Here is a 26,770-nt window from a genome sequence, read left to right as displayed (position 1 = left end):
GGAGGGATTATGCATGCATGGGTTACCGCACGGTGTCCAGCATTGTGTGTGGTTGTGCGTGAGATAAGAGCGTGAGACACGCGGGGTTTTAACACTTGCAGCACGGGACCGAGCACTGGATTTAAATCGCGATTATTGACGTCGATTTCCCTGTTCCGTCCCAATACCGATACCCGCCATTCGCCACGAAGTGACTGTGACGTCACCACGTCACCACGGCGCCTGTGCCAGGCCAGGTGCACTTTGAGGCCACGTGAAGTGTCGCAGGCTCGCTTTCGACATTCACACAGGCCCACGTGCATTCCCAGAGTAACCTTATTTGGAGCATGGGCACGCCTACTCGGCATTATAATTTCATCAGAAATAGTTAACGGAGTCTCTTTCGCTTTACTGCACCGCCACTTGTAACATTGGGGCATCTCGCCCAGCTTTGTTCGACCAGCGGTAGCAATTTGGTTGACGACAATGGGTGTGTTGGGGTAAAGTGTGGAGATAAGAGTTTTTTTTTTATTAGAGCGCGTAAACTTGTCGTTAAACCCGCCACCACCCGACACAGCCAACTAGTAAGGTTTGTCACGTAAACAAAACATGCCAATTCGTTACTAGTACAGCACACGGTTGTGTGTTGGAGAGTAAACCCCGGCTACTTAGAAGAGGTGGCTACTTTTCGATTTAAAGCTTTCGTGACTGCAGGGATTCATCTTCTTGGTTCTTTCGGTAAAGTCACGTAGAAGGGAAATAATAAAATAATAAAAATAAAGCATAATAAAATACAATTCTCACGACGTTTCGGCCACAACGCAAGCAGCCGTCCTCGTGTGAAAAACAGGGCTGCCGGAAAGACAGCGTCTGAATGAGAGACAGCGTCTAAATGAGATGCTGTCTTTCCGGCAGCCTTGTTCTTCACCTGAGGATGGCTGCTTGCGTTGTGGCCGAAACGTCGTGAGAATTGTATTTTGTTATGTTTTATTTTTATTATTTTACTATTTCCCTTCTACGTGACTTTACCGAAAGAACCAAGAAGAGATGGCTACTCCCAACCTTTCTAAGACGTTTGGGCAGCATGGAGGTGAAGGCCTTCTACCAGCAGTGGCGTGGGCAAGCAATCGCAGGGCTGCACCTTTATCTTGAACGAGATGTGAACGATGACAAATCGTTGCACGAATGGCTGTATTTGTCTGAGTGTATGGCAGTACCTACAGGCAAACTCATTGATTCACGTGTACACACTATGTGCATGTTGAATGGTTCAGACAATATTTCACTTCATTGATTTTTTTTTCAACAGCGAATGTTTCAGGAGTGTAGAAACTTTTTTTTGTGTGCAAAGGGGAGTCTGAACTCAATTTACTCGACTTAAGAAAAAAACACCTCCAAGTTCTACCTGCACGAAAAGTATAATGGACCCCTGAATGAAGACACACACTACAATTTGAATTCAACGAGCAACTGAATACCCAACATCCCAGTGCCTCTGCACTCACACCAGATGCACGTTCCGAAAAAACTCGCGCAGACCGAATAACGCGAACATAAACGCTTCGTACGTGTGGAGCTGTTTTGTCAACCCACCGTTGGAAGAGGGCCTCTTGGCACGGGCTGTGAAGGCCATGGGAGCACAGACTTGGGAGCAAGCAAGTGAGACGATCTATTCGCTTGTTTTCCCCCCGCAGGGCCCTCTGCAGGCCACCACGTAGCTATGCAGCACTGTCCAGGCTGAGAACCTGCTTAGCTTCCGAGATCTGGTGCATTCCTGGTGAATTGATCATACGCATTCACGCGTTATGCTGCTTTTATGGTTTTTTTTTTAAAAGCAACCACTGTTTTCCCTAAAGTTCCCTCTCCATGGCAATGCTCTCTTGATTTTGACAGCTATTAAGTTACAGGTCAGTTTTGCAAAATGAGTGCGAATGAGTGTGGTAAACGAAGCATGGGTAACAAAAATGAGTGTTACATGGGCGAGGGATTTTGCTTATCACGTAGGCACAATGTATTGCATTCTCTTATTTAAATGTTCCTTGAAGCTATATCGTTTGAATGTATGCTACAATGCTCAATTGTCTTCTCCTTTTCTGATCAAGCACTCTTTAGTGCGTCCCTACAGTGGATAATGGTGCAACATGATGCATCTTTATGAAACGAGTTAATTTACGTGTGCCCTGCTAAATGAGCTATCCAAAAACCGCGAAGGGAAAGTGCACAAATTGGCTCCCATTTATAATTCTTTTCAGTTAAATTGTGGATAATTTGTGGGTGCAGAGTGGTGGATTTTAATGTGCTCCGACTCGTCTCACTCAAGTCTTGTGGTTAGAACTGGTCACTAATGTTTGCAACTCTTGTTGTATTGTTTTTGTGTACGTATGGTTCCACAAGAAACTCGTTACCGACGAACAATTTCGAATCTTGCCTCCCTCCATCGCGTGCATTCGGTTTTGCAATTGCTGGACGGCATCATCTCGCACGCGTGCTTGTGATGAATGCACTTGGCGTCATAGCACCATCTAGTGGACACGCTGGTCACGTGACTGGTACAGTTGCAAATCGGTAAAGGGTCATCTGGGATTGAACCTCGGCCAGTTTCCTTAATGCATCCCTGTTGATCACGTGCCTTTGTGCCATGGCATGCTCTTAGCAGCATAGGTAGTTAAGCCAAATGCATCGCAAAAATAGTTTGCTTTAATACACCAATCTATATTGTTCCCCTTTATAAGCCTGCAAATGTCATTCTAACCTTGAAAAATATCGACATCTATTTCGATTTAAAGCTTTCGTGACTGCAGGGATTCATCTTCTTGGTTCTTTCGGTAAAGTCACGTAGAAGGGAAATAATAAAAATAAAACATAATAAAATAATATATTATTTTGTTTTATTTTTCTTTGGTTTATTTTTTATTATTTTATTATTTCCCTTCTACGTGACTTTACCGAAAGAACCAAGATATCGACATCTAATTTTAAATATATACTTCGGGATCTCCAGTGTATACATATCAAGAAGCCAACTAACTTTTACAAAACATATTTTCATAGCTCTAAGATATTTGTTCTCACTGCCTCAGGCACCATGAGCCTTTATAATCCTCTGCCAGTAATGGCAGGTGCAAAGATTAACAACTTAGAAACGTCTTTTTTTGGCAAAAAAGTTTATTCAAAGTGCTAGAAATTCTGTAAAGTAATATATCCCACATAATACAGGGGTCGCACTCGTTTAAACAGAAAAAAACGCTTACAATTTTTGATACAAGGATGTGCATATTTTACACCATCCAGACAAGTGAGCCGATTTCACTTACAGATTGAATTAACTGCTACTGCAATCATGTCTGGAAATCAAGGTTCTGAATTGAACGCCAGTGTCAAAATAAACCTAAGGCCATTACATGCATGCAAAATTATGCTGGGCAAATTAATGTGAAACAGTCAAACATGCTAAAATGAAACCTGCATTTGTGCGATCCCTGTACCATAAGCCAGTTTTACTAAAAGATGCTATAAACAAGAAAGATAAAATGCGAAGCAACATCTAATAAACAATTGTCTACAATGTGCAACGTTTCTCACGACGGGCTGCAACTGGAAGGACAGCCATTGTGGTTTGACAAATTAGTGAAGTCACACAATTCTGAACAGATATATATTGCATAAGTGAAGCTCTGAATCTATCATAGTTTAATGTTTTTTTAAAGTGCAAAGCTCTTTGGCATTTAGACATGCCCACGGTAGACTGCAGTCTTAACTACTACCCTTTTCAGAATACGAGTATTGAACAAGGCCTAATGAAGGAAGCCGAGACGAGTTATCATTTGAAGGCTTTTCACCCAACATTTTTTCACGACCCCCTACGCTTTACTGCAGGCATGTTGTGGCAGGTTAAAGTACTAACTGTAAACCTTTGTTAGATTTGGGGCTGCGATCATGACATTTAACATCCATCGTTACGCGATGGAATCGAAACCAGTGTTGCTTAAATGCCAGAAATCAAGCACGCACTGAACACAGCCTTGCTGTCCCATTTAAAAATGTACAAAAATAACAACAGCTATTCGATGTATTCCTGAAGATTTTTTTTTAAAAACGTGGGTTCACATGGATAGAACTGTATGCTAATACTTGCACTCTCATAAATCTGCCCTATTACACTATCAGAGACGGTAACATTGAGCAATACCGTTCTGCCATCCGTAAATCTTTATCCAACAATGCGAAGATTAGTCAATAGCACCACACTAATATTGTTATATATAGGCACCGCTTAACATTTTAAGGCACATTTAAAATTATATATATTTATATATTTTTAGATTACAATTCGTTATAGTAGACTCTACTATGAAATTTACCTGAAGTAGAATTCTAGTGGTGGACACATGATACACTTTCGGCTCTACCAACAACGTGTGCTAAGGTCTAAGTCTGTTTTGAGCCTTGGGCACAAACTAGATCTGTTCGTTTTGCAGTCCAAACCTATTCAAAAGAACAACAATTAAATGATCCTATCCCAGGCCATTTCCAAGCATCTTCCAGTCTGCTCTGGCTGTTCGAATCTCTCCAAAGCGCTCGGCCACGATGGCTTGGGCAATTGTATTGGCCAGTGACGTGCCCCCTATAAGGAAATAAAATAAAAACACTCGTGGCAAACTCATCTTTGTTTATGCTGCATGCACACGTTTGTTGTACTATAGAATGTACTAGCATTACAGCGGACTATTATGTAAGTTTTCTAACTGATTAGAGTTATTTTGGTTTACTAATTGCGTTGGAGGCTCAGAAGTATACCTGAAAGTGTCAATCAACAAACTCGAATAGGCAAAACGAACAGACCCTGCTGTCTACGTAAAACCGGACGCTCGTGGCCTGTGCCTCTCGCGCAAACGCAGCACGTCCGGTCAAACACATACCGTTAAAAAAGAAAAATATCTTTAAAATAGGGACTATGTGTAAGAAAAACGAGTTGTAACTTTGATTTTTATACTTGCACATTTTTTAAAAAGCAAAGTATTAGGTGTAATATTTATATATATATCTGTGGTGTTCCAGTCATCATCGGGGAATTTTATTTTTCCTCTTCATCTTTCTTGATGGCTGGTCTGTAACATAAAACATTTTCAAAAGTAACGTTAAAAAAGCACCTGGAAATTCTATTGTTCTGTGCATTTTTTTACGCACGGTAAACAATACAACTTGCTCGGAATTCTCACCGCCTCGTCCATTATTTACCACCACATGGTGCTGCGTAACCTTCTTCAAGGTAAATGTGGAATACAGCGGAAAGTGGAGCTGCGTGACCAAACATGGTTAAGGTCAGGTCCAAGCACAAGAGGCTGCCAATATTGGTGCAGGGCAGAAATACAGGCGGGTCACAGTTGGAACAGCTGCTATACACGGGAGAATACAACCTCCACTTAACATCAAGGGACATTGAGGCTGTCGAACAAGTGCTGCGAGTACGTACAATACACTCCTGCAATAAGCATTCACGGTGACGCTAAGGCGACGACACCGTCAGATTTATGTCACTGGAAGAACATATTTTCAGGGAGTTTTCTTTTATAAGTGTAAATTTGACAGTATTTTGTTGCAACATCGTTGTTGTTGTATAAACATACATTTGGCTTCAAGTGGTATGAAGGAGCCAGTGGTGTACACATTTCAGAATTAGCTTTATTGTCTTTTGGCCAGCAAGAGAATGTGGAAATTTAGCATAGAGGTGGCACGGATGACCAATGCTGTGCCAATGTCAGACAAATGAGCTGGCACTTCTGAAACTATGGTTTCAAATACAACGAAACAGTCAAATCACAATGGCTATAATAGACATTAATTTACAAGCAATATATATTTTTACGTGGGATTTTTCTAACACTTATTTAATTAAACATTCAATTAATGATGTTACCGTCAGAGCCATGCGAGACAACGTCTCATTGCACACGATATCGCGAGATGATGCACTTCAGGTCATGAGGGAAGGGGGAAAGCACGTGACAGGTGACATCATTGGCTCGATCGGCAAGGTTTATCATTCAAGTGCCAGATTGAATTGCCGCCTGGCGTCTTTTTAGAGGGTAGATCCTGAATTGTGACAACTTTACACTCGAGTTTTGGGTATTTTAGAATGGATCATCCGTACATGTTATGACCCCCTACTACAGACAAGACGGAAAGAACTAAAGCATTAATGCATTCCCCATTCACGGGTGCCACACAGACCGAGTTGGTGCGCTTGCGTTTCCAGCAGTCCGGATTGAGGTGCTTCTGCTCATCCGCGAGCGCCTTTGCCTCCAGCTCGTAAACGAGCTTCTCCTCCGGTTTCATCCGCTTCCACCGCTCCCCGAGCATCACGCTGACGGCCCTGTGAACCCACCAACCCAATCGCACGCAGCATTCCGTATCAACTCCTTTACGGCAACTTTTCCTGCAAAGCGCGTTTTCATAACGCGAATTGGATACAATGCGATGAATGCATTCGGGAACGCATTTTTTAGAACGCAGAATGCGAATTGGATATAATGCGAACGAGCGTGCGGAACTACGTCACACGAGAATAAGCGGTCGTACTGCTGCCATGGCGTAGCATCACGCATGGCAGGCATAATGCTGGATGCTTCTAAATGCTACCCACGCGCCTCAGTCTTTGCTCAGCCTGCGTATGCATCTCACTTGTTATCGCGGACTGTACTTACCGTATATTACATTTAATTTGTAACGCGATTTTTCCTTAATGCGGTGTTCTTCAGGAACGCAACTACCGCGTTATAGAACCGACTATTCTCATTGCAATTTGAACACACAATGATACAACACACGTTGCCCCTTCCAAAGCTCCGAGTAAGACAGACTTGGCTGCACACCCACGAATATTGCGCCATTTCCTTTGCCACTGACAGACTACGTGTTCCTGCACAGCCCTTTTACCCAGCCACCATTAGACGAGGGCCTCCATGCTGTGCGGACCACGGAGGTTATTTGAGAACACTTCATGCTGGCCAGTAACGGTTGGTGAGGCGGGGAGCAAAGACGTGGGAACATTGTACGATTCAATAGACTTTGCTGTACCGCCCTCTACTGCCCACAACATAAACCTGCATCCTATAGCAATGTTTTTAGGCACGGTGATAACCATTCCAGAAACACTCTTCAGGCTCAACACTGCTCAGCATCCTGGTCATTTGATCATAGGCACCGACACAATATTACCAGGAGAGATACTTGCTGTAAAATGAACCGGCTCGATAAAAACAAAATAGTCCGGTGTTAAACTGCGCATTTCCCCATTAAACCACATTAATAGCAGCCGCACAAACCTGTTGTCCTTGCCCGGGTACATCTTGGTGTATTCGACGCGGAAGCGTTTGGCAAACAGCATGAAGGCGTTCATTGGCCGCTTGTTCCGCATCGGCGTGTTCGGCGTCGCGGGGGCTGTGGCCCCGGCGGCGGCGCCGGAGCCCGAGCTGTGGCCGCCGAGTGATGCGCAGCGCTGGCGCGCCATGCTGCTCAGCACGTACACCGCCGACGAGTCCATGGGCGTGAAGTCGAAGCTGCGGCGCGGGTTAGGCGCAGAGCGTTAAGACGTCACCTCATCTTCTTCATCGCGACATTCGTACGTGACAATCACGGTTAATTCTCTGCAATGCGAGCCTTCGTCACGAAGCTCTGTAAATTATGTTACGGTAAGAAAAACTTAACGCAATCTGGCGAGCCACTGTATTAAGGGAAGGGTTGTTCTTTTCATTCTTTGTCACGTTATCGATAATCGATGCATATTTAAAAAATAAAATCACCAGTTTACCAACCCTAAACCCACGATGAGCAGCATGAATTATAATCAAACAAGCCCACTGACTAAGAGCTGTACATTTTTATATATTTTTTGCATTCAATGGATTGTCACGTGTCCAATCACTTTCGAAAGTGTCATACCATCTAAACGTTCTACCGTGCCATGGTTCGATCGTCACTAAAATCGAACTTTGTTCGATTATAATTTCCGTGGCTATTGAAATCCACGTTAAATTCCATGAAACGCCGATAGTCGATTAACAACCCGAGGTGAGGGAGGAACATTTAATAGAGATTCACTCATACAAAGCTACACGTATGCACAAAATATGCACATGTGTAGCTTAGCATGTGAGGTACGTACGCAAATGTACACAGACATGCTTTGGCTTCTAACACATGCGCTTCCATACTCTAATGTAAAAAATTAATATAATGCATTTTTAATGCATTTAATTGACAATCTTGCCTAAACTCTGGAGAGATCGAAGCATGAACCGTGGTAAATTGTGGCATGTTTTGCAGCAATTGGCTAAGGATTTTTTTTTGCGTCATGAAATCAGATATTTCCCAGGCATAGCAATAAGAACCCTATTAGTCTCCTTGGAATTTTAAAAAAAAAATACACTTCAGCCCACCACGTGTTAACAAGTGTAATATAAAAAAAGTACATTAGGACATGCAAGTTAAAACATTTCATGCACGTTCAATTTCATGTTCTAACTTTTGAATACACAACTTGCTAATGCGTTGCAATGTGCATTTAAACATCATGCATAGGCATAGATTATATAATACTTTTCCACATGCGTTTGCCCCAATATATATAATACCAAACGAGGTGTCACACAACATCGCCTTGGCCAGCAAGGATAATACTTTTAGAGTTTTCTTTGATAAATTTGGCCAGTTCTCTCAGATAAGTCCCCAATAGCAATGCAACTTAAAAAAATTGTTGTTCATATTACAAGAGATATCATTCCCTCACCTCGTTACGGACTGACATTGCTTATGCAACAACATTTCCAAACTTAGTTGGAAAAAGTTTTAAAAATATCACTTACCTGATATCCTACAAAAAAAATCTCATTAACATTTCTACAAACCTTTTAAAAGCATCAAACACGCCCGAATCCGCGGAACTTTGAGCGAGAGGGTGGTCAGGAGGCAGGCAGACGTCTCTGACTTCCATGTCGCTGCAGGGTATGCCGTACTTTATTACCGTCAGGCTTGGGTGGAAGGACGCCCATCCTGCCGAGACCGGGTGGACTTCATTAAAGCCAAATCATGGGAACCTTCTTGCCAGTATCAAAGTATGAAAAGTAAGAATAGGTTTAACCCTTTCATGTTTGTTTGTTTGTTTACATGTTCACCACAAATACGCGGCAGACTTGATGACTTGCAAAATGTATCTATTCGGTGCTTGAATATCTTCACACCTCATAATAAAGTTTTTGGGTTAGATCGCGTTATTTATAAATCTGTCATAACCCTCCACCACCCGACATGGCCAATCAGTAAAGAAACTGTCACGTTGACAAAAGACAAATAGTTGACTACCTTAGCCCACCAGTGTGTTGAAGAGTGAATCCACAACATTTACAGTTTTTGAGTACGACGTTTCGCTGGTAATTACATCCAGCATCATGGGCAATTCGCCAGAATTCTGGCGAATTGCCCATGATGCTGGATGTAATTACCAGCTGATTGGCCGTGTCGAGTGGTGGAGGGTCACGACATATTTATAAATAATGCGATCTAACCCAAAAACGTTTATTATGAATAATATTGGTCGCGAAAGCCTACGTGTTAATCTTAACACCTGTTTTATTGCCAGAAAGGGTAAATCCTATTCTTATTTTTCATCCATGAAAGCCATTACCAAGCTATTCCTTGTTAATATTGAATATTGCAATAAAAAATAGCTTGCAAACGTACTTCATTTTTAAACCACAAACTGCAACCCGCCTAAGTTAATACAAAATATAATTACGTAAAAACCAGAGGACCTCTCGAGGTGAGATAACATCATTGTCTGGTTTGCGCCAATATCAAATTACCCAAGGCATACAGGATCGTACAATTTCACAGCGTTTTTAAGAGGGAATATTATGACCCCTAAAAGCCACGCACCTTTCTTCTTTACAAAAAACGGGTGATCCAGGAAGCAATCTGCAGTGAGTTTGGGCTGATCGTGCTTGCCAGGGTCAAAGGACAACCTCATGAGGGACTGTCCACTGGAAATAAACTCCTCCCGACTGATGAGTGTCAGACCATCAACCCCGTAATTCAAAATCTGCAAAAATATAAGAACCGACATGAGCTGAAAAGTGTAATATCTTGCATCAATTATCAGCACCATTTTTTTTTGCTAAAATACTCAAAAGTCCATTGTTGTTTTTTCCATCGGTCTTAAACAGTTTATGGCATACGTATATAAACCACTCTCAATCATACAATTACACACCCATTGAGAATGCAATTAACGAGATTAAAGCAGTCGAGGAAAAACAATGTCTCCGCTGTATAAACAGCAGCACGCGGATTACGTAACAGGGAATGCTCAAAATGAATGCTGTTGCGTAGGGAAGGGGTGGTCGTACAAGCTTTGCTCTTCCTGCACGCTGGCAGTGCGGTTTTCCATTGAGACGCCCCGCCTCTTCCTGCCTGGCCACCTCCTCCACACTCTGCCACTCGGCCTTGGGCCCCACGTGGAATATTACCTTCGTTTCTGACAGATGCGCAAGCAGGATTCAATGAAGCGCATGTAAAAAAAAACATCAAAATGGGTCATCAGTTTGAAGCTCCAAAAACTAATTATCAGTAGATTACAATTTTGCTGCACTTGCTTTTGCCACAAAATTTGCTGTCGAGATATAGCATCAAAATTATGGGTTTTTACAATTGTGCATGTCAACGACTCAAAATGGGAGTGGCCAAATGTACGCGGTGTTTAGTGGCAACACAAATTTCAATGTCATGCTGTGGCCGTGACTCACCTTTAAGGAAACAGTGCCAAGCGGTCGTAGGCCATGTGTGAGACCATCCCAGCTCATCATCATCCGATATCGAGGAGCGAGGAGAGATTGAGATCAAGCCAGGCTCTGGATCCTCTCCAGACTGAATGGCAAAAAGTACACTCGGTATAACAAGCACCTCGTGCTATATATATAGCAATGAAATGTGTTAAAACACCAGTTTAACACGTAGGCTTTCGCGACTAATATTATTCATAATAAACGTTTTTGGGTTAGATCGCGTTATTTATAAGTGTCGTAACCCTCCACCACCCGACACGGCCAATCAGTAAAAAAGTTTCACGTTGACAAAAGACAAATAGTTCACTACTTTAGCCCACCGGTGTGTTGAAGAGTGACACTTTTTTACTGATTGGCCGTGTCGGGTGGTGGAGGGTTACGACACATTTATAAATAACGCGATCTAACCCAAAAAGTTTATGTGTTAAAAAATTGTTATTTTTTAAATTATATTTTACATGAGCACTCAGATAATAATGCTAAAATGTAAGCAATTGAGTACCTGCTCCATTTTGACACTGTGCCGCCGGGCAGGAGTAGACAAATGGTGAAGAGTTAAAGGTGGAGGCCGTGCGTACGAGTGCAAGTTCTGACTGCTCACATGGGAGACAGGCTGGGACCTGGGGAAAGCCAAGACGCATGCACATCACAACATTTAAAATCAAACTTTACAGCTTCATAGACAAAACGTGACATTACATGTATGCAAAATTAAATACATTAGGCATGTAATGATGCAATTCAGAGATTAAAATTAACACTTACGCTAATGGTAAATGCAGTGAATCATGCATATGAGAATTATATGCCATTTACGCAAATTAAATTATAATTATCTGTACACATTTAGACAGAGCGAACAAAACTGTACAAACATGGAGAATAAAAATCCAACGGATCCATTTATTCTTGGATCGAACAATGGTGACAATTAATCGACGCACTTAAGAAAGGTGTTTAATCATCTAAATATATAGCATGCTACAAATGAACAATTGCTCTATGTTTCATCACTGCACCTGCACATGGACGTGCTCTGTAGAAGCGGGCTCTGGGGACCGGTGGCTATGTTTGCCAGCTCCGTCAGCCAGTTTGTGCCACTGCCTCCACTTCCGCAGGGCTGTGCCACCGAGTCCGGGCCGTGAACGGCCTTCGCGAGACAGGGCCCGGACGCGTTGTTCACAAAGCACTCCGTTATCGTGACGGAGGGGTGCATCCCTTGTGACAACGATGACGACGAGCGCGCAATGAAGCAGTGCGCGATCTCTGACGCCGTGGTGACTATTTCACAGTGAGAGACGCCCGAGTCGAGGGGAAATGCTGCCGACACGGTCCTGCTCTCTCTTGCCTCCTGTAGCTCAGGCAAGTCGTCTTGAGGATACAAAACAAGCATCAATAGTTTAGACGTTTAATGACGGCAGGTTTGAAACGTTGTTTCACAGCACTCAGATTCATTACATTGTTGCGTAGTTTGCCATGTCCAACGTTTAACGTCACGTGCTACGAGCTTCTGCAGGAACAGATTGTTAAATAAATTATTCAGTTCAGAACTGATTTAGTTCCTAAAGGAACTCCCAGCACGTGGAACAAATTGTTGGACACCATACCATGTGGTACAACCCGAAAACCCATTGGAGAGCCATACAGTGCAACCACAAAACCTAGTCGTATAACATCATTAAACTAATTTCTTTAGAACTGCTTTTTGTGTTTAGTTTATTGTCCTTCCACGTACCTCCGATTAGCGATAGAGGTTCAACGTACATATACATATGCTATATTTATAGTACATACGGACCACCTTCTGGTTTAAATTATTTAAGTGGATACAAGCTCACCGCAAGGCTTTACAACTGGTATTAAGCGCTACTTAAGAATTGCAGAAGCCTTTGACGAAGTCACCTGGAATGAACCCGATATAGTCAGGTCGCAGAACATCAGCAGTAAAGAGCTTAAAAAGGTGACCCCCATGCATAACACAGGTGTTGCAGGCTGTTGCTGGGCTAAGTAGTCAACAAATTGCAATGCAGCAAAATGAATTTTGCAATGTGTCATTCTGCCACGTCGCAAAATAAATTTTGCAATGTGTCATGCTGCCACGTCTATGCTCCCCATCAATCTGCACTGACAAACAACGCACGATCCAAATATCCCCATAACTTGCACAGTGGGGATGCATCCAGCAGTGGATTGACAAAAGTATTGTACATGTGCAAGAAATGTGAAAAAGGCACATTACAGCTGTCAATCTTGATCTCTCAGCTCCTAGTCAAAGCATTTTTGATGAATTAAGAATTCCCGCAATTGTTGCTAATGGTAAATAGGATGTATTCGCCCAGTCCATGATACCATGATACCATGACCTTGCATGTCTGGCTGTGAGCCAACACACTTGCCCGAGACTCCCTAACAGTCCTGCCGACTCAACACGTTTCATGTCTCTGTGGCGACTGCTGTATACTCGACTACTTTCCAACACGTGCTCAGTGTTGTGTAACTTGAGATGGCTATGAAAAAAAATACTGAACATTGGCTTTTAACACGTACGGCGCCAGAGACGTTCTACATACATACTTCGTGAAAAGAAAATTACTTTTTATTTTTCTTAGCCTGCATTTTTGTTCTGTTGTTAGGACAAAAATGTGAGAGAATGATTTTTTTAATATACGCATAATATAAAAAGTAATTGTGTCCTCTGTATATGCTGTTACTGCATTCCACAACTTAATGGCAAAAGCTTTCTCTGAATATATTTGCAGTGTTTGGGTTTCCCAGGTCTGTTTGTCAGATGACCTGCTGAACTTGAACCCTAGAGATCAGTGCAAATATCCCCTGCATATGGCTGCCACATGGCCGACTTAAGTTTATACAATTCTTAAAAGCAAACTGGTGTGGATAGCAAAATCAGGAACCGCGCTCTTTTTATTTAGTATTAATGTATAAGCAGACTTAGTCTGCAACAATCCATAGGTGATGACGAAGCATTAACAAATTGGAAATTAACGCGCAATGTCAAGTTTTAAAACCAAGTGCACTATTTGGTGCATGCGTTGTAGTCAGAATACTTGAGAGGCTAGAATGGATGTTAAGCGAGTCAGCTGTGTTGGGTGTCCCTTAAAATGGCCTCAAGGCACGTCACAGCAACTGTGATGAGTGTTCAGCACACTTTCATTGGGGAAAAAACTGGACTTTGTTTTCGAGAAGTGCATTTGCATTGATCCACTGGCCTTCTGTTCGTTTCATTCTTTCCATTACTGTGTTGACATAGATAATAAAAAGTGTTATTAAAACAAAACCTTTGACAATAAGGGTGGCTCAAAGTTGATTATAAACTCATCAACTTCCATGTGCTTTTTGACTCGCAATGCAAGGGACTCCTGAACAAAACTCACCGTATTCCACTCCAAACTCTTCCGTCCGATGACACTCGACGTTGGGAGAGCATGGGCTAAGGCACTCATCGCATCGCAACATCTCGTACGAGCTGTCCGAGACCGATTTGCTTCTGGATTTTGTTCCAGACTCTGGGACCACTCGAACTTCTTGTAGCATGTTGGCAGAAGGATTCGCCTTGCTGGCTCGCCCGGCCACCGGGCGTTTGAGTCGCAGCGACTGTGTATATAGGGGCGGCGGGGGGGCAGACGGCAGAGTATTTTATGGTTTGCTTGAGGTCAAGCTCAACATAAAGTCAGTGGTCAGTCTTATCGAACGCACGACGGCAGCCCGACTGACCACTATCCAAACGTGACATGTCAGTAAGTCCTGCGACAGGTCTAGTGTCGTGCAAACACACATCTATACGCAGCACGCGAATGGCATTCAACTGTCTGTTCAAGTGTCCCAACGTATTGTGTTACAAAACAAAACCCCAGGATGGTTCTGTAGAAAATTATAAAGATTGCAAAATCGCTCCGCTCCAAACAAAATGGACACGTTGCTGGGAAGATTTCATTGCAATCGATGCCGATCGATATTTCTAAAACTTATTTCATTGTTACTCTAGTGTTGCTTTTTGTTCGCGTTCATTGTTTTGATATGCGGACGATTCTTTTTTTGGAATACTTTAACGTATCGTTGTTGTGAAAATGTATTTTATTCCTGCAATTTGTCATTGTGATGCAGGCCCCCCTTTTTAAAATAAATATACGTTTTGGTAGCAAGTCTCTCAACTGCTTAAATATTTTCAATTCTTCTATAGTATTGCGCCAAATTGTACTCTAACGCAGTACTAGGCTAGCTACACTGTACGGAATGTATGGATTATTTAGCAAACGTAATTACTACGTTAGTGAGCTCCATTATTGCAACATGGCAATGGTCGGTCGATCAGAAGATAGAAGCAGCAGCTTTAAAACCCACACATTCTCGCAAGCCTCGGCTGGTACGCGTATAAATTAAAACGCTGCGTTAAAACTCCTCGTTTTAAAAAGGCTGCGCGAAATGTCAATGAATCAAACAGGTTATCGACACATCCCACACGCACCAAAATAATGTAATTTGTCTTGCATATCCCAAGCAGTTAGTTAATAAAAAACGTTTAACGGTAAACTGCCACTACAAACTAAGCCCATCTCTTTCATAAGTACAACTAAAAACAAGTACTGTAACCCATCGAGAGCTATAAACCAGGGTTTTATGAACGAACATTGCAGATATACACGTCGGCTTGAATACAAAATCAACGTGGAAATCGTCGCTTAAAAAATTAAAAAAAAAATTCAATTATATATTTTACTGGCGTCTCTGTAAAAAGCCAACAACATGGTCCCCAACAATGACAATCGACCACCAAAAAATATATAAAGATATAGAATGACCTCCCACTCATAGCGACTCACGATGACTTCACATACGACTTTTAAATAAAAACACAACACTTCCATTCTACGTCCCCAGTGGCTACTGAGCCAGTCGTCCATTTCAAGTTAACCGCACGTCTTCGTCACCAGCTGCGAGTTTAAAACCCACAAAGTGCTGCTTGCCGATGCTGCTGATGATGCTGCTGCTGCTGATGATGATGTCCTTTGCCCAAACTTAGCACGCACCCCTCCTCCTCTTAGCCTGCGATGGACAATTCCGACACATCGACAACACTGACCCCCTCCGCTCGCTTTGTTGTGGCGCCGCGTTCAGTTCAACTTTTAAGGACAAACTCCAAACGACACTCGCGCGCGGGTGGCGGTGTTGTTGTTGTTGTTGTCTTAACGCGTAAACAAGTGAGCGGACAGTGAACGAAGCGGACAGGAGGAGGAGGGCGAGCGAGAGAGGAGGAGTGGGGGGGGGGGCGCCCTGCGGCCATTTTAGCCGTCTCTTCCAGAGCGTTTCGTCAACACAACGCGGCGGCAGCGGCAACAAAGAGGGCCCAAAAACCCACTCGGACACGACAAGCCTCGGGGTGTGTGTGTGGGGGGGGGGAGGACAACCTTCACCCACCGACGCAGCGGAGGATCATCGTCAAGGCCAGTAGCAGCAGCAGCAGCAGCAAGAACACTAAGACAGCCAAGCGCTGTCAACAACAACAAAACTACGAACCTCACGACGGCGGTGGCGGCGGCGACGCGCCGTCCGAGTTTTCGGGGCAAGCGGTGGCAGCAGCGAATCACAACAAGAAGTCTCGTGTCAATGAATGGGGCGAGTGGAGGGTGTGGGGGGGATAGGGGAGGGTGTGGGGGGGTAGGGGAGGGTGTGGGGGGGTAGGGGAGGGTGTGGGGGGGTAGGGGAGGGTGTGGGGGGGTAGGGGAGGGTGTGGGGGGGGTAGGGGAGGGTGTGGGGGGGGTAGGGGAGGGTGTGGGGGGGTAGGGGAGGGTGTGGGGGGGTAGGGGAGGGTGTGGGGGGGTAGGGGAGGGTGTGGGGGGGTAGGGGAGGGTGTGGGGGGGTAGGGGAGGGTGTGGGGTAGGGGAGGGTGTGGGGGGGTAGGGGAGGGTGTGGGGGGTAGGGGAGGGTGTGGGGGGGTAGGGGAGGGTGTGGAGGGGTAGGGGAGGGTGTGGGGGGGGGTAGGGGAGGGTGTGGGGGGGTAGGGGAGGGTGTGGGGGGGGGGTAGGGGAGGGTGTGGGGGGGTAGGGGAGAGGGTGTGGGGGGTGGGTAGGGGAGGGTGTGGGGGGGGGGTAGGGGAGGGTGTGGGGGGGGGTAGGGGAGGGTGTGGGGGGGTAGGGGAGGGGCGGAGGGGACTGGAGAGGGGAGGGAGTAGCGGGGGGGGAGTAGCGGGGGGGGAGGGGAAGTGGAAGAAGGAGGGGTAAGAGGTTGAGGGGGGGAGAGAAGGGGAGGGGTAGGGGGAAGGGTAAGAGGGTTGGGAGTAGGGGGTGAGGGGAGGGGGGGAAGGGGGAGGGAGGGGTAAGAGGTTGGGGGTAGGGGGTGAGGGGGAGGGGGGAAGGGGGGAGGGAGGGTAAGAGGTTGGGGTAGGGGGTGAGGGGAGGGGGCAGGGGGAGGAGGGGTAAGAGGTTGGGGGTGAGGGCAGGGGGGGAAGAAGGGAGGGGGTAAGAGGTTGAGGGCAGGTGGGGAAGGGGAGGGAGGGGGAAGAGGGGGAGAGGAGGGGGAGGGCGAGGGGGAGGAGAGGGGAGGGGTGAAGAAGGGGAGGGGGAGGAGGGGGGCGGAAGAAGGGGAGGGGGGAGGGAGAAGGGGAGGGGTTTCGGGAACTCAAAAAAACTTCATTCAAACAAAAACAATTGGCGAGCCCCGACGCTCGAAGTTGACTCCTCCGGAGTTCTAACTCCGCTTTGGAGGTCGCGCGGGGTAAGAAGTAGGAGGAGTGGAAGGGAACTATTCCCGTGCGCGGACCGTCGCTCTTAGCGAGCGCCCTCGACCCGCTCAGGTTCGCGGCTGAGGGCGGCTGTGGGTCGCCAAACACCGCGGGGAGGAGGAGGTGGGAGGAGGAGGTGGAGACTCACCGAGCCGCTCGCCATGGCGTTCGTCACTCCAGCTTACGCAGCAAGCCCCACGGCATCGTCAGGGACCGCGGCGAATCGCCCCCCACCACCACCACCTCCTATGGCGAGATGTTAACTACCTCGCCTGGTGTGCAAGGAGGTCGTGGGTCATATCCCGACCCTGACACCTGTTGAATATTTGGATCATGGGACATCCCTTGTCAGTATCAAGAAGATATACATGATAGGTTTTACCCACTCTGGCACTAAAACACCAGTGGTGTTAGGATGGTAAAACACCAAACTGAAACCTTTTGCAAGGAAGCATGTCTGCATTAAACACACGTACTTGTGGTGAACATGCAAACGCAACAACATGCTCTGGAAGTTTATGATGCATTGGCTTTGAAACTGATTGGTCCACAGCGTCGTCTCAAGTGTTAGGCCAGAGGTCGCCAAAAGGCAAACAGCACAAAGACAATGCCACTATGAGGACATTGAGAGCTTGGTTGTGAGCAGCTAAATCATGGGACCTCTTGCCAGTATCAAAATATAAGAAAAGGTTTTTACCCTTTCTGGCAATAAAACAGTTGTGTTAAGATCAGAGCACGTTTTTTTTGTTTGCATGTCCACCACAAGTATATGTGGTTAATGCAGACATTCTAGATTTGAAGCTTTCGTGACTGCAAGGATCCAGTACTCTGTTTTTTTTGGTAAAGTCACGTAGGTTAAAAAGAAAACATGAATTAAATCACGTTTCGGAGGCAACACAAGCCTTCAGGTGGAACCGTCACAGCAAAATTAATGTATCAAGTGATACAGAAACGTGATTTAATTGGTTTTCTTTTTAACCTACGTGACTTTACTGAAAAAAAACAGTATAATGTAGATATGCTTCCTTGCAAAAGGTTTCAGTTTGGTGTTTTAACATCTTAACACATATTCTTGGTTCCATCGGTAAAGTCACGTAGAAGGGAAATAAGAAAATAATACAAATATAAATCAATAAAAATTATCACGACGTGTCGAAAGGTCGTGAGAATTTTTATCGTTTTATATTTTTATTCATTTATTATTTCCCTTCTACGTGACTTTACCGAAAGAACCAAGAATATGAATCCCTGCAGTCACGAAAGCTTTAAATCAAAATCTTAACATGTGTTTTATTGTCAGAAAGGGTAAATCCTATTATGCATATTTGGAGTTTGTGGTGTCTCTCTCTCCCCGTGGTCGTTGCCCTCGGGTTTCCCCCTCCCACATTTAGAATATTTGGCTGCTATATATTTCCACGCGATAAACCGCTTCGCCGGGCTATCATTTGAAAATAGAACCATACGTGTGATCAGAAGTTTATTTATACGAGTAAATAACCCACTGGGCTATACAAATATTTTTCAAAAGTGGGCCTTACCTGGTTAAAAAAAACTAAATAGTTTACAGAAGTATAAAGATCCTCCAGCTAGCCCAGGGGTCGACAACATGCGGCTTGCGGAGATGCGTGGAGGCTCTTTGGCTGCCCCCCATTTAGAAACAAACTGATGGCCTTAATCTAAGTTGTCTTGGAAGTAGGTTTTTACCCTTTTTAAATTGGTACCAAACTCACACCTTTATACAAGGCATGTTTGCAAACATGATGCCTTGTATAAAGGTGTCAGTTTAGTACCAGTTTAAAAGGGTAAAAACCTACTTCCATATTTTGCCACTGGTAAAAGAGATCTCATATTCTAAGTTGTCTTGTGGTTGTTGTTTGACTTGCATCCCACTGGGATTTTTGCACAGTGTTGGTGTACGGTGCTTTTTCTGCAATAATTTGCTGTCTTTTCTTGGATTTTCTGTTTGTACAGTCACTTTAAGATGTTTTCTTGTTCATATTTTTGTTGTTTGTTTGTTGCGGTTGCACCCGATTCAAGAGCCGAATGGCTCACAGATATAAAATAATTGAACTTGAACGTAAAGATACTGCAGGGAATGGATCATTGTGGCACTTCACACCGCATTGTACGTTACATGATGGCCTATGCTTAACACACTCCCCTCTCCATTCTTGCCATGCCTTTCTGGAAAGGCTGTCGTAGATGGACCGTCGCTTTTACGAAACAATACGAAGCGGCTTGACCCTTTCTAGCAATAAAACACAAGTGGTGTTCAGATGTTCAAACACCACCAAATAGAAACCTTTTGCAAGGAATCATGTCTGCATTAACCACACACGTGCTTGTGAACATGCAAACAGACATGGTCTGATAATATCTGTTAGTCTCTGAAACGTTTTGGCTTCCATCAGACAAACTTATCTTAAGCCCTCGTCTCAGCAGTGCCACACCAGAGAATTCTAAAACGCGACCAGTACAAAGACAATGCACTGGCAGGGCATTTGTAGCTCGGAGTGAGCAGCTACAATCATAAACAAAGTTCCATGTTGTCGCGTTTAGATAGATAGATCGTTTATTGTCATTGTCACCAGTACAACGAAATTTAAAATGCTCACCAGTCAGGGCATCATTCATAAATTTAAATTAAATAAAACAAGAAAATAAAAATAAAATTAATTGAAAGATAATCAATTTATACTATATATAAAAACAGCCCAAGTATACCCACATAAGGTTACATTTTGTCATTGCACATCTCTATTTCACAGTCAATTGTAAACACTATTACTTAATAATTAATTAGCATTATTGAGTGTGGTGATCGCTGTAGGATAAAAGCTCTGTTTGAATCTGTTTGTCCTTGTTTTGACTGATCTGAATCGTCTGCCTGATGGCAACAGCTCAAACAGTGAGTGTCCAGGGTGAGAAGAGTCCTTTATAATGTTCTGTGCTTTTTTGATGCAACGTGAACTGTGTAGTTCTTCCAGTGTGGGGAGATGGCAGCCGGCGATCTTTTGGGCTGTGTTGATGACCCTCTGGAGCGCTTTCCTCTGAGCCGTAGACAAGACAAGCTGTCTTGTCTACGGCGATCCACATTAAACATACACACACGAAGCGTTTCCCCAACAAGATAGTACCACAACGAATGGAGTCTAATTGTAATGGATAACTTGGTATTCGGCAGGCTGGAAATGGATTTACAACTGTCCTGTCAATAGTCCACACAATCATGAATCCACTTGAATGAAAGCCTTCCCCTCCAATCGATCGCCATCTCTCCATCGGTCATTGATCGGGGAATTGTTTGACCATACTTCACCACAACGGTGGTTCACTGTCGCTTGCAATGTTTTAATTACCCCTCCTGCCCAATTACCACGGGAACACACTTTTTTGATTGTTGCAACGGTGCACACACGAGCACAAATAACAGCACAAAAACCCATCAAACGCATTTCGTCAATAACACCGTTGCCGTGACCAGGAATACATATATAGCGGGCGACGTTTCGAGCAACGGGCCTTTCTTTCCCAACCAAAGAGCCGAGAACGTGACTCTTAAGCCCCCCCTCCCCACTGCCGCGAAACGTAAACAAAGCGGCGTCAATTCGCCGCGGCCCCTTGTTAAACCAGGGCGAGCGGCCCGCTCGAGTTCCCTACAGCGCATAAGGCGACCGTCTCGCGCCCGATTGGACCGCGCGACGCACGTGGTCCCCAAAACCAAAACACGCACGCCGATTGGTCGAGCCGCAAGACATTTCACCCAATCGGATCGCGTCGCACGCAAACGGGCGCCCGTGCGCGGTAGGAAATGTAAATCGCCACCGAGTAAAGCGGGCTCTTCCCATTGGCTGGAACGCTGGAGACGCGCGCTGATTGGCTGGGCTGGCCCAGCAACATTGCAAGCCCTCGCCTGTGATTGGTTCGAGCGGAGGTCCCTCTAATTGGTCGCCGTGCGTGGCCGAGGGCGGATTCCCCCGAATGAATGGACGGGGGAGGAGGGGGGTCAGCCCGAGACAAAGACAAAGATCCCCCGTGTAGCCTTGACGGGCTGGTGGGGCAAGTGCTGTTAGCGAACAGCACCTGTGAAGGTACACGAAGAGGGGGGGGGGGGAGGCCCAGAAACCGCACCCGGGCCGCCTTTGTATCCCCAGTGGCGATGTTTACTACACCCCCCCCCCCCGGGTAACTCATTCAAGTTCAAGTTCATTTATTAGGCATAGCCCTGTGAGCCATTCGGCTCTTGAATCGGGTGCAACCGCAACAAAACAAAAACATGAACAAGAAAACATCTTAAAGTGACTATGTACAAACAGAAAATCCAAGAAAAGACAGCAAATTATTGCAGAAAAGGCACCGTACACCAACGTTGTGTGCATTCGAGGCTGAGTCGACCTAGGGGGAGGAGGCCCAGATTACCGGTTCAAAGATAATCGTCACAACTGCTGTTGGCCCTGAGCACGAATCGTTGCGCAGAAGCGACGCTCACCGCTACACCGCCGCTCCCCCAGTGGTTGAGTGGCAGCTGACATGCACACCCATCCTCGTCTTCACCCTTGTCTCAGTTTCATTTCATTTATTCGGCTGTAGCACTGTGAGCCATTCGGTTCTTGACTCGGGTGCAACCGCAACAAACAAAAACATGGACAAAGAAACATCTTAGAGTGACTACGCGCAACAGAAAAACCCAGGAAAAAACAGCAAAGACTTGCATAAAAACCCACCGTAGATCAACTGCTGTGTGCTAAAATCCCAGTAGGGATGCAAGTCAGTCCATTGTCCACACGTGTCAAGCCCCTTATCAGTGCCCTTACCTTATTTACAGACCAATTCAGACCTCATTTGTTCACCACCCACGCGTGCCCCTTATACATATCAACGTTCGTCTTGCAAAATTCCATCGCAAGGGAGAAACACAAATAGACAAAACACTTTTTTTGCCCGAATTTAAACGGCTTTAAGCCGTATATATTTGAAAATAAAAAGACGGATAAACCGTATGGATTGCCAGGTATGGCATTTACTATCACAATACCCTATAACCTTCAATATATGAGTATGCTGTACACACATAAATACCAATTCCGTGGGCAGTGCCGGGCTTAATAGGTGCTCACTAACTTAACATTTATCTACGTTTGAATGAATATTTTACATTTTTCATGTGGCACAGTTTTTCTCTGATTTTCTGTATTATGTTTGTTTTTCTTTTGTAATTGTTCTCTGTTGTAACTTGCTGACCCGCCAAATGTTTGGACATCTGTGAAAAAGAGCTTCATGACTCATCGGATTCTTCCAGTCTAAATAAAGATTCAGAATGTTGGTGCTCACGAACACTTTTGCAAATTCGTTTATCCTGGTACCTTGAGACATAAACTAATATAGTGTCATGTACGGTTATTGTTTTACACAAAGGTTTAATTTATGGCGTGCTGATCTTAGTGGGGCATCTTTTAAACATTTTAATTTAAATATACTACAACCCTGCAATTGATTACGCCACTATTGTCAGAAGGGCATCTACGAGAGAAAGATCTCGAGTGCTTGGTCTGCTCTTCCAAGCTGAGCAGACTTCGGTGGAAGACGTTTCGGCGAAATACAATTCTTAAAATGTTGCCATAGTTTCGTCTCATTTCACTGAGTGCTAAAATGATGTTATGAACATTTTAAAGGAAAGTTGCATTAATAATAATTGATACAACTGCTCTTGAACGATACATGAAAAGATACGTGTATTTAAAGAGATGTAACTTAAGTGAAATGAACTGGAATAGATGGAAAAAGTGACACTTATTCAAGCGTTTATAACATCGCTATCTCTTCTAGATTTGAAGCTTTCGTGACTGCAAAGATTCATACTCTTAGTTTTTTCGGTAAAGTCACCATGTAGGTAAAAAAAGAAAATTAAATCAGGACGTTTCGGAGGCAACACAAGCTTCCGTCTTCAGGTGGAACCTCCACAGCAAAATTTTATTAAGTAAAAATTAATAAAAATTAAATAATAAAAATCACGACGTTTCGGAGGCAACACAAGTCTCCGTCATCAGGTGGGACCGTCAAATGCTGCGGTGCCTAAGACGTCGTGGGCCAGCAGAGGGCAGCAGTGGGGGAGGTGGAGGGGAGGGGGGTTGGGCACAAGGAGACGAGGGGGGGGGGCACTTGAGAGAGTGGGGGGGGGGGGGTCCGTGCGGGTGGGAGGGAGATTGGGAAGGCTGTGCAATGGAGGTGGGGGGGGCATCTTGGGTGGGGGCACAAAGGGGTGGGCGGAGGGGGGGGGCACAAAGGGGTGGGCGGGGGGCACAAGGGGGTTGGCGGGGGGGCACAAAGGGGTGGGCGGGGGGCGGAGGGGGGGCACAAGGGGGTCGGCAGAGGGGGGGCACAAGGCGGTGGGCAGGGTGGGGGGCACAAGGGTGTGGGCACATGGGGGTTGGCGGGGGGGGGGCACAAGGGGGTTGGCAGAGGGGGGGCACAAGGGTGTGGGCACAAGTGGGTTGGCGGGGGGGGCACAAGGGGGTTGGCGGGTGAGGTCATCGTTTAACTACGCGGTCTTCCACGAGTAATATTTGATGCATGCAACCAATTGAGGTCTCCTGTGTGACCCTGCGTGGTTCATGACACGTGTTGCTCGCTGGGACTGCCTCCGGATAAACGTGTTTGCTCACGTATCATGCACGCAGAATGTGTGGTACGTCTCACTACATTCCAAAATGTTTGAGCAAGATATTCGCTTATTGACGTCATATATAGGTGGGCTTTTCACACGTAAGCGTCGTCGAGCCAAGAATGTTCGTGTTTGTTCAATCGCGGTCCGCAGGACACAGCCCCCGAAGCGTTGAAGCGGCCAGAAACAATTACCGCAGCACTATTGAGAACAAATTGAATACGTTTATGGAAAAAAAGAACTTGGGTTTTTTAAAAAAGAAGGCGACGTCAGGGGAATACAAAAATCGATTTTGACCCCCCCCCCCCTTTTCGTCACACGGCGTCACAAAAAGTCAGACCCCCCCCCTCAAATATGACGTCACAAAGCTCTGCCCCCCCCTCGAAAAAATACCATCATTCAAATCGCTTTAAACTATTGTCATTGTAGTGCGTATTTAATGTGGCGCTGCACTCTGATGTTGTAGGAGAAAACATTTATTAAAACGTCTATTTAATTAAGTAGAACGTGTTGTCTATATTTATTTAAAGTTGCGCATTTTGATGTAACGTCACATTTCTCAAACCCCCCCCCCCCGTCACACATCGTCACAAATGTCTGATCCCCCCCCCCCCCCCCTCTAGGTGCGTGAGGTCATTTATGGACGGTCCCTTGGACATCAGTCACCAGAACCGTCCCTTGGGTACAGAAAATCTGGGCGACCGCCCCGGGCCTCGCGCTTTGGGGGGGGGGGGGTGGGGGCGCACTTCGACGTCACGGTGTCTCAATGTAAATACTTCCATTTTATCTTTTTTTAAAGCTTTCGTGACTGCAGAGATTCATCTGCTTGGTTCTTTCGGTAAAGTCACGTAGAAGGAAAATAATAAAATAATAAAAATAAAACATAATAAAATAATTCTCACGACGCTTCGGCCACAACGCAAGCAGCCGTCTTCAGGTGGAGAACAGGTCTGTCGAGAAGACGGCTGCTTGCGTTGTGGCCGAAACGTCGTGAGAATTATTTTATTATGTTTATTTTTATTATTTTATTATTTTCCTTCTACGTGACTTTACCGAAAGAACCAAGAAGACTTCCGTTTTAGTTTGAAGGCGTCGGAGAGCCCACACAGTGGGGTTTGCCCCGGGCCCTGCACCCTCCCGTCCAGGGTCGGCGCTGTCAGTCCCAGTCATATGATGAATGGACTATGTGGTTTGCTTAATTTTCTGGCTACACTTTTCAGTGGAAATTGACGTTTAAATATTAATTTCCCAATCTCCTATGCAGTGTCCACTGTTTTTTGTGGCTTTCAGCCACGCTGTTGACTCGCCCACCCTCGCAGGGCACGTTCTGGCTTAAGACCTTCCCTAGTTCCTCTGCCTTTGGGTGACTGATTTAAAAAATAAAACAATGTTATACACAAAGCACCTTTCACATGAATCATAAACTTGGATAGGGGTCGTCCATAAATGACGTCACGCACCTGGGGGGGGGGTGGTCAGACATGTGTGACGAGGTGTGACGAGGGGGGGGGTCAAACATCGTCCAAAATCGCGTGACGTCATTTAAGGACGGTCCCATACTGCGAAATGAAATGAATAAAATGATGAAAAGTGTGCAAAGAAGCATGGATAGCTGTGCGCTTGGCATTGCACGAACTGATCCATTTTTTATTCCAATCAGGTCCCTGGCATATTGTCAAAGCTCATTTCCTGTGGTGATCTGGCTTTTGCCAGTACAGCTCACACAGACTATGGAACGCTTTGCCTTTGCTAATGAGACAGAGTCGATAGATACATTTAAGTCTGTCTTGAAATATTACCTCTTTAAATTCGCCTTTACCCCCTCGTGCTCGGTCGTTTACCCTGATTGTATTTACTTCCTGCTTTCCATACACGCCGCATTGTGGATCTACGGATGAAATGCACCTTACCAATGTGATGTATTATTAATACACCGACTGAAAGGGGCGCGTGGCTTACGGCGCATGTGTAAGTTCGAGGCATAATTTTTAATGTTAAGAAGAGGGGACTTGGCCGTTACACGCTAGAAGGCCCAGTGGCTGGAGATAATAGAATCAGAATGTTTATTTATACTGGGGGAATTCAATGAGCTTATGAAACTCTTCTTCACAGAGGGGCAGGAGGCAACTCGGTGGTAGCCAAAGGAGGGAACGCGTGTGCAGGAGATATATTATTGCTCCATCGCCATAGCATGACGGATGGTGCGTGTGGAAGGTCCTCATCCACAAGAGTGGACTGATCATGGCTGTCGATGATTATAGTACAGCATTTACAGATGTTACTATTCGATTAATGGAGGCTCACTTCACATACATCAAGCGGGACATTGTTGATTTGTGTTTGGAATAGCACTACAGTAATACTGTAATTATGCTATCATGTCCAGTGACAAGCCTTCAAAAGCTGTGCCAAGAGCAGCTGTCTTAATACGATATCTGCATTAGTGTTCTTCGCCTGCTAGAGGGCGCTACTCTCCATTATATTAAATGGCTTACAACACAAGGAAGCATGCCATCGAAGCTTGCAGCTAGCCACATGTTGACGTATTGCTGCTGA

At 45.2% G+C, this 26,770-nt stretch overlaps 1 protein-coding gene across 7 annotated transcripts; it reads right to left on the bottom strand.

Moving 5' to 3' along the window:
• Positions 1-3,120: 3,120 nt before the first annotated feature.
• On the bottom strand, positions 3,121-17,762 carry HBP1 (HMG-box transcription factor 1). 7 transcript variants are annotated; one of them, XM_061562869.1, is made up of 11 exons: positions 15,656-15,759; positions 14,210-14,429; positions 11,837-12,188; positions 11,320-11,437; positions 10,779-10,899; positions 10,383-10,510; positions 9,913-10,075; positions 8,886-9,030; positions 7,305-7,538; positions 6,211-6,352; positions 3,121-5,087 (listed from the first exon to the last, which is right to left on the bottom strand). In XM_061562869.1, exons 1-11 carry the CDS (start codon positions 15,734-15,736, stop codon positions 5,067-5,069), a joined length of 1,725 nt encoding a protein of 574 aa, XP_061418853.1. In that variant the 5' UTR covers positions 15,737-15,759; the 3' UTR covers positions 3,121-5,066. The 7 variants fall into 7 exon arrangements, with proteins under 7 accessions (XP_061418853.1, XP_061418854.1, XP_061418858.1 ...); XM_061562870.1 differs by lacking the exon at positions 15,656-15,759 and adding an exon at positions 17,702-17,762 and having other exon boundaries at positions 3,122-5,087; XM_061562874.1 differs by lacking the exon at positions 15,656-15,759 and adding an exon at positions 16,350-16,485 and having other exon boundaries at positions 3,122-5,087.
• Positions 17,763-26,770: the final 9,008 nt, after the last annotated feature.

This window comes from Lethenteron reissneri, chromosome 30 (genome assembly GCF_015708825.2).
Source record: "Lethenteron reissneri isolate LAM-NWPU_2019-01 chromosome 30, ASM1570882v1, whole genome shotgun sequence".
Lineage (NCBI taxonomy): Eukaryota > Metazoa > Chordata > Hyperoartia > Petromyzontiformes > Petromyzontidae > Lethenteron > Lethenteron reissneri.
The sequence above is the reverse complement of the archived record's forward strand: the minus strand, read 5'-3'. Positions and strand labels throughout refer to the sequence as shown.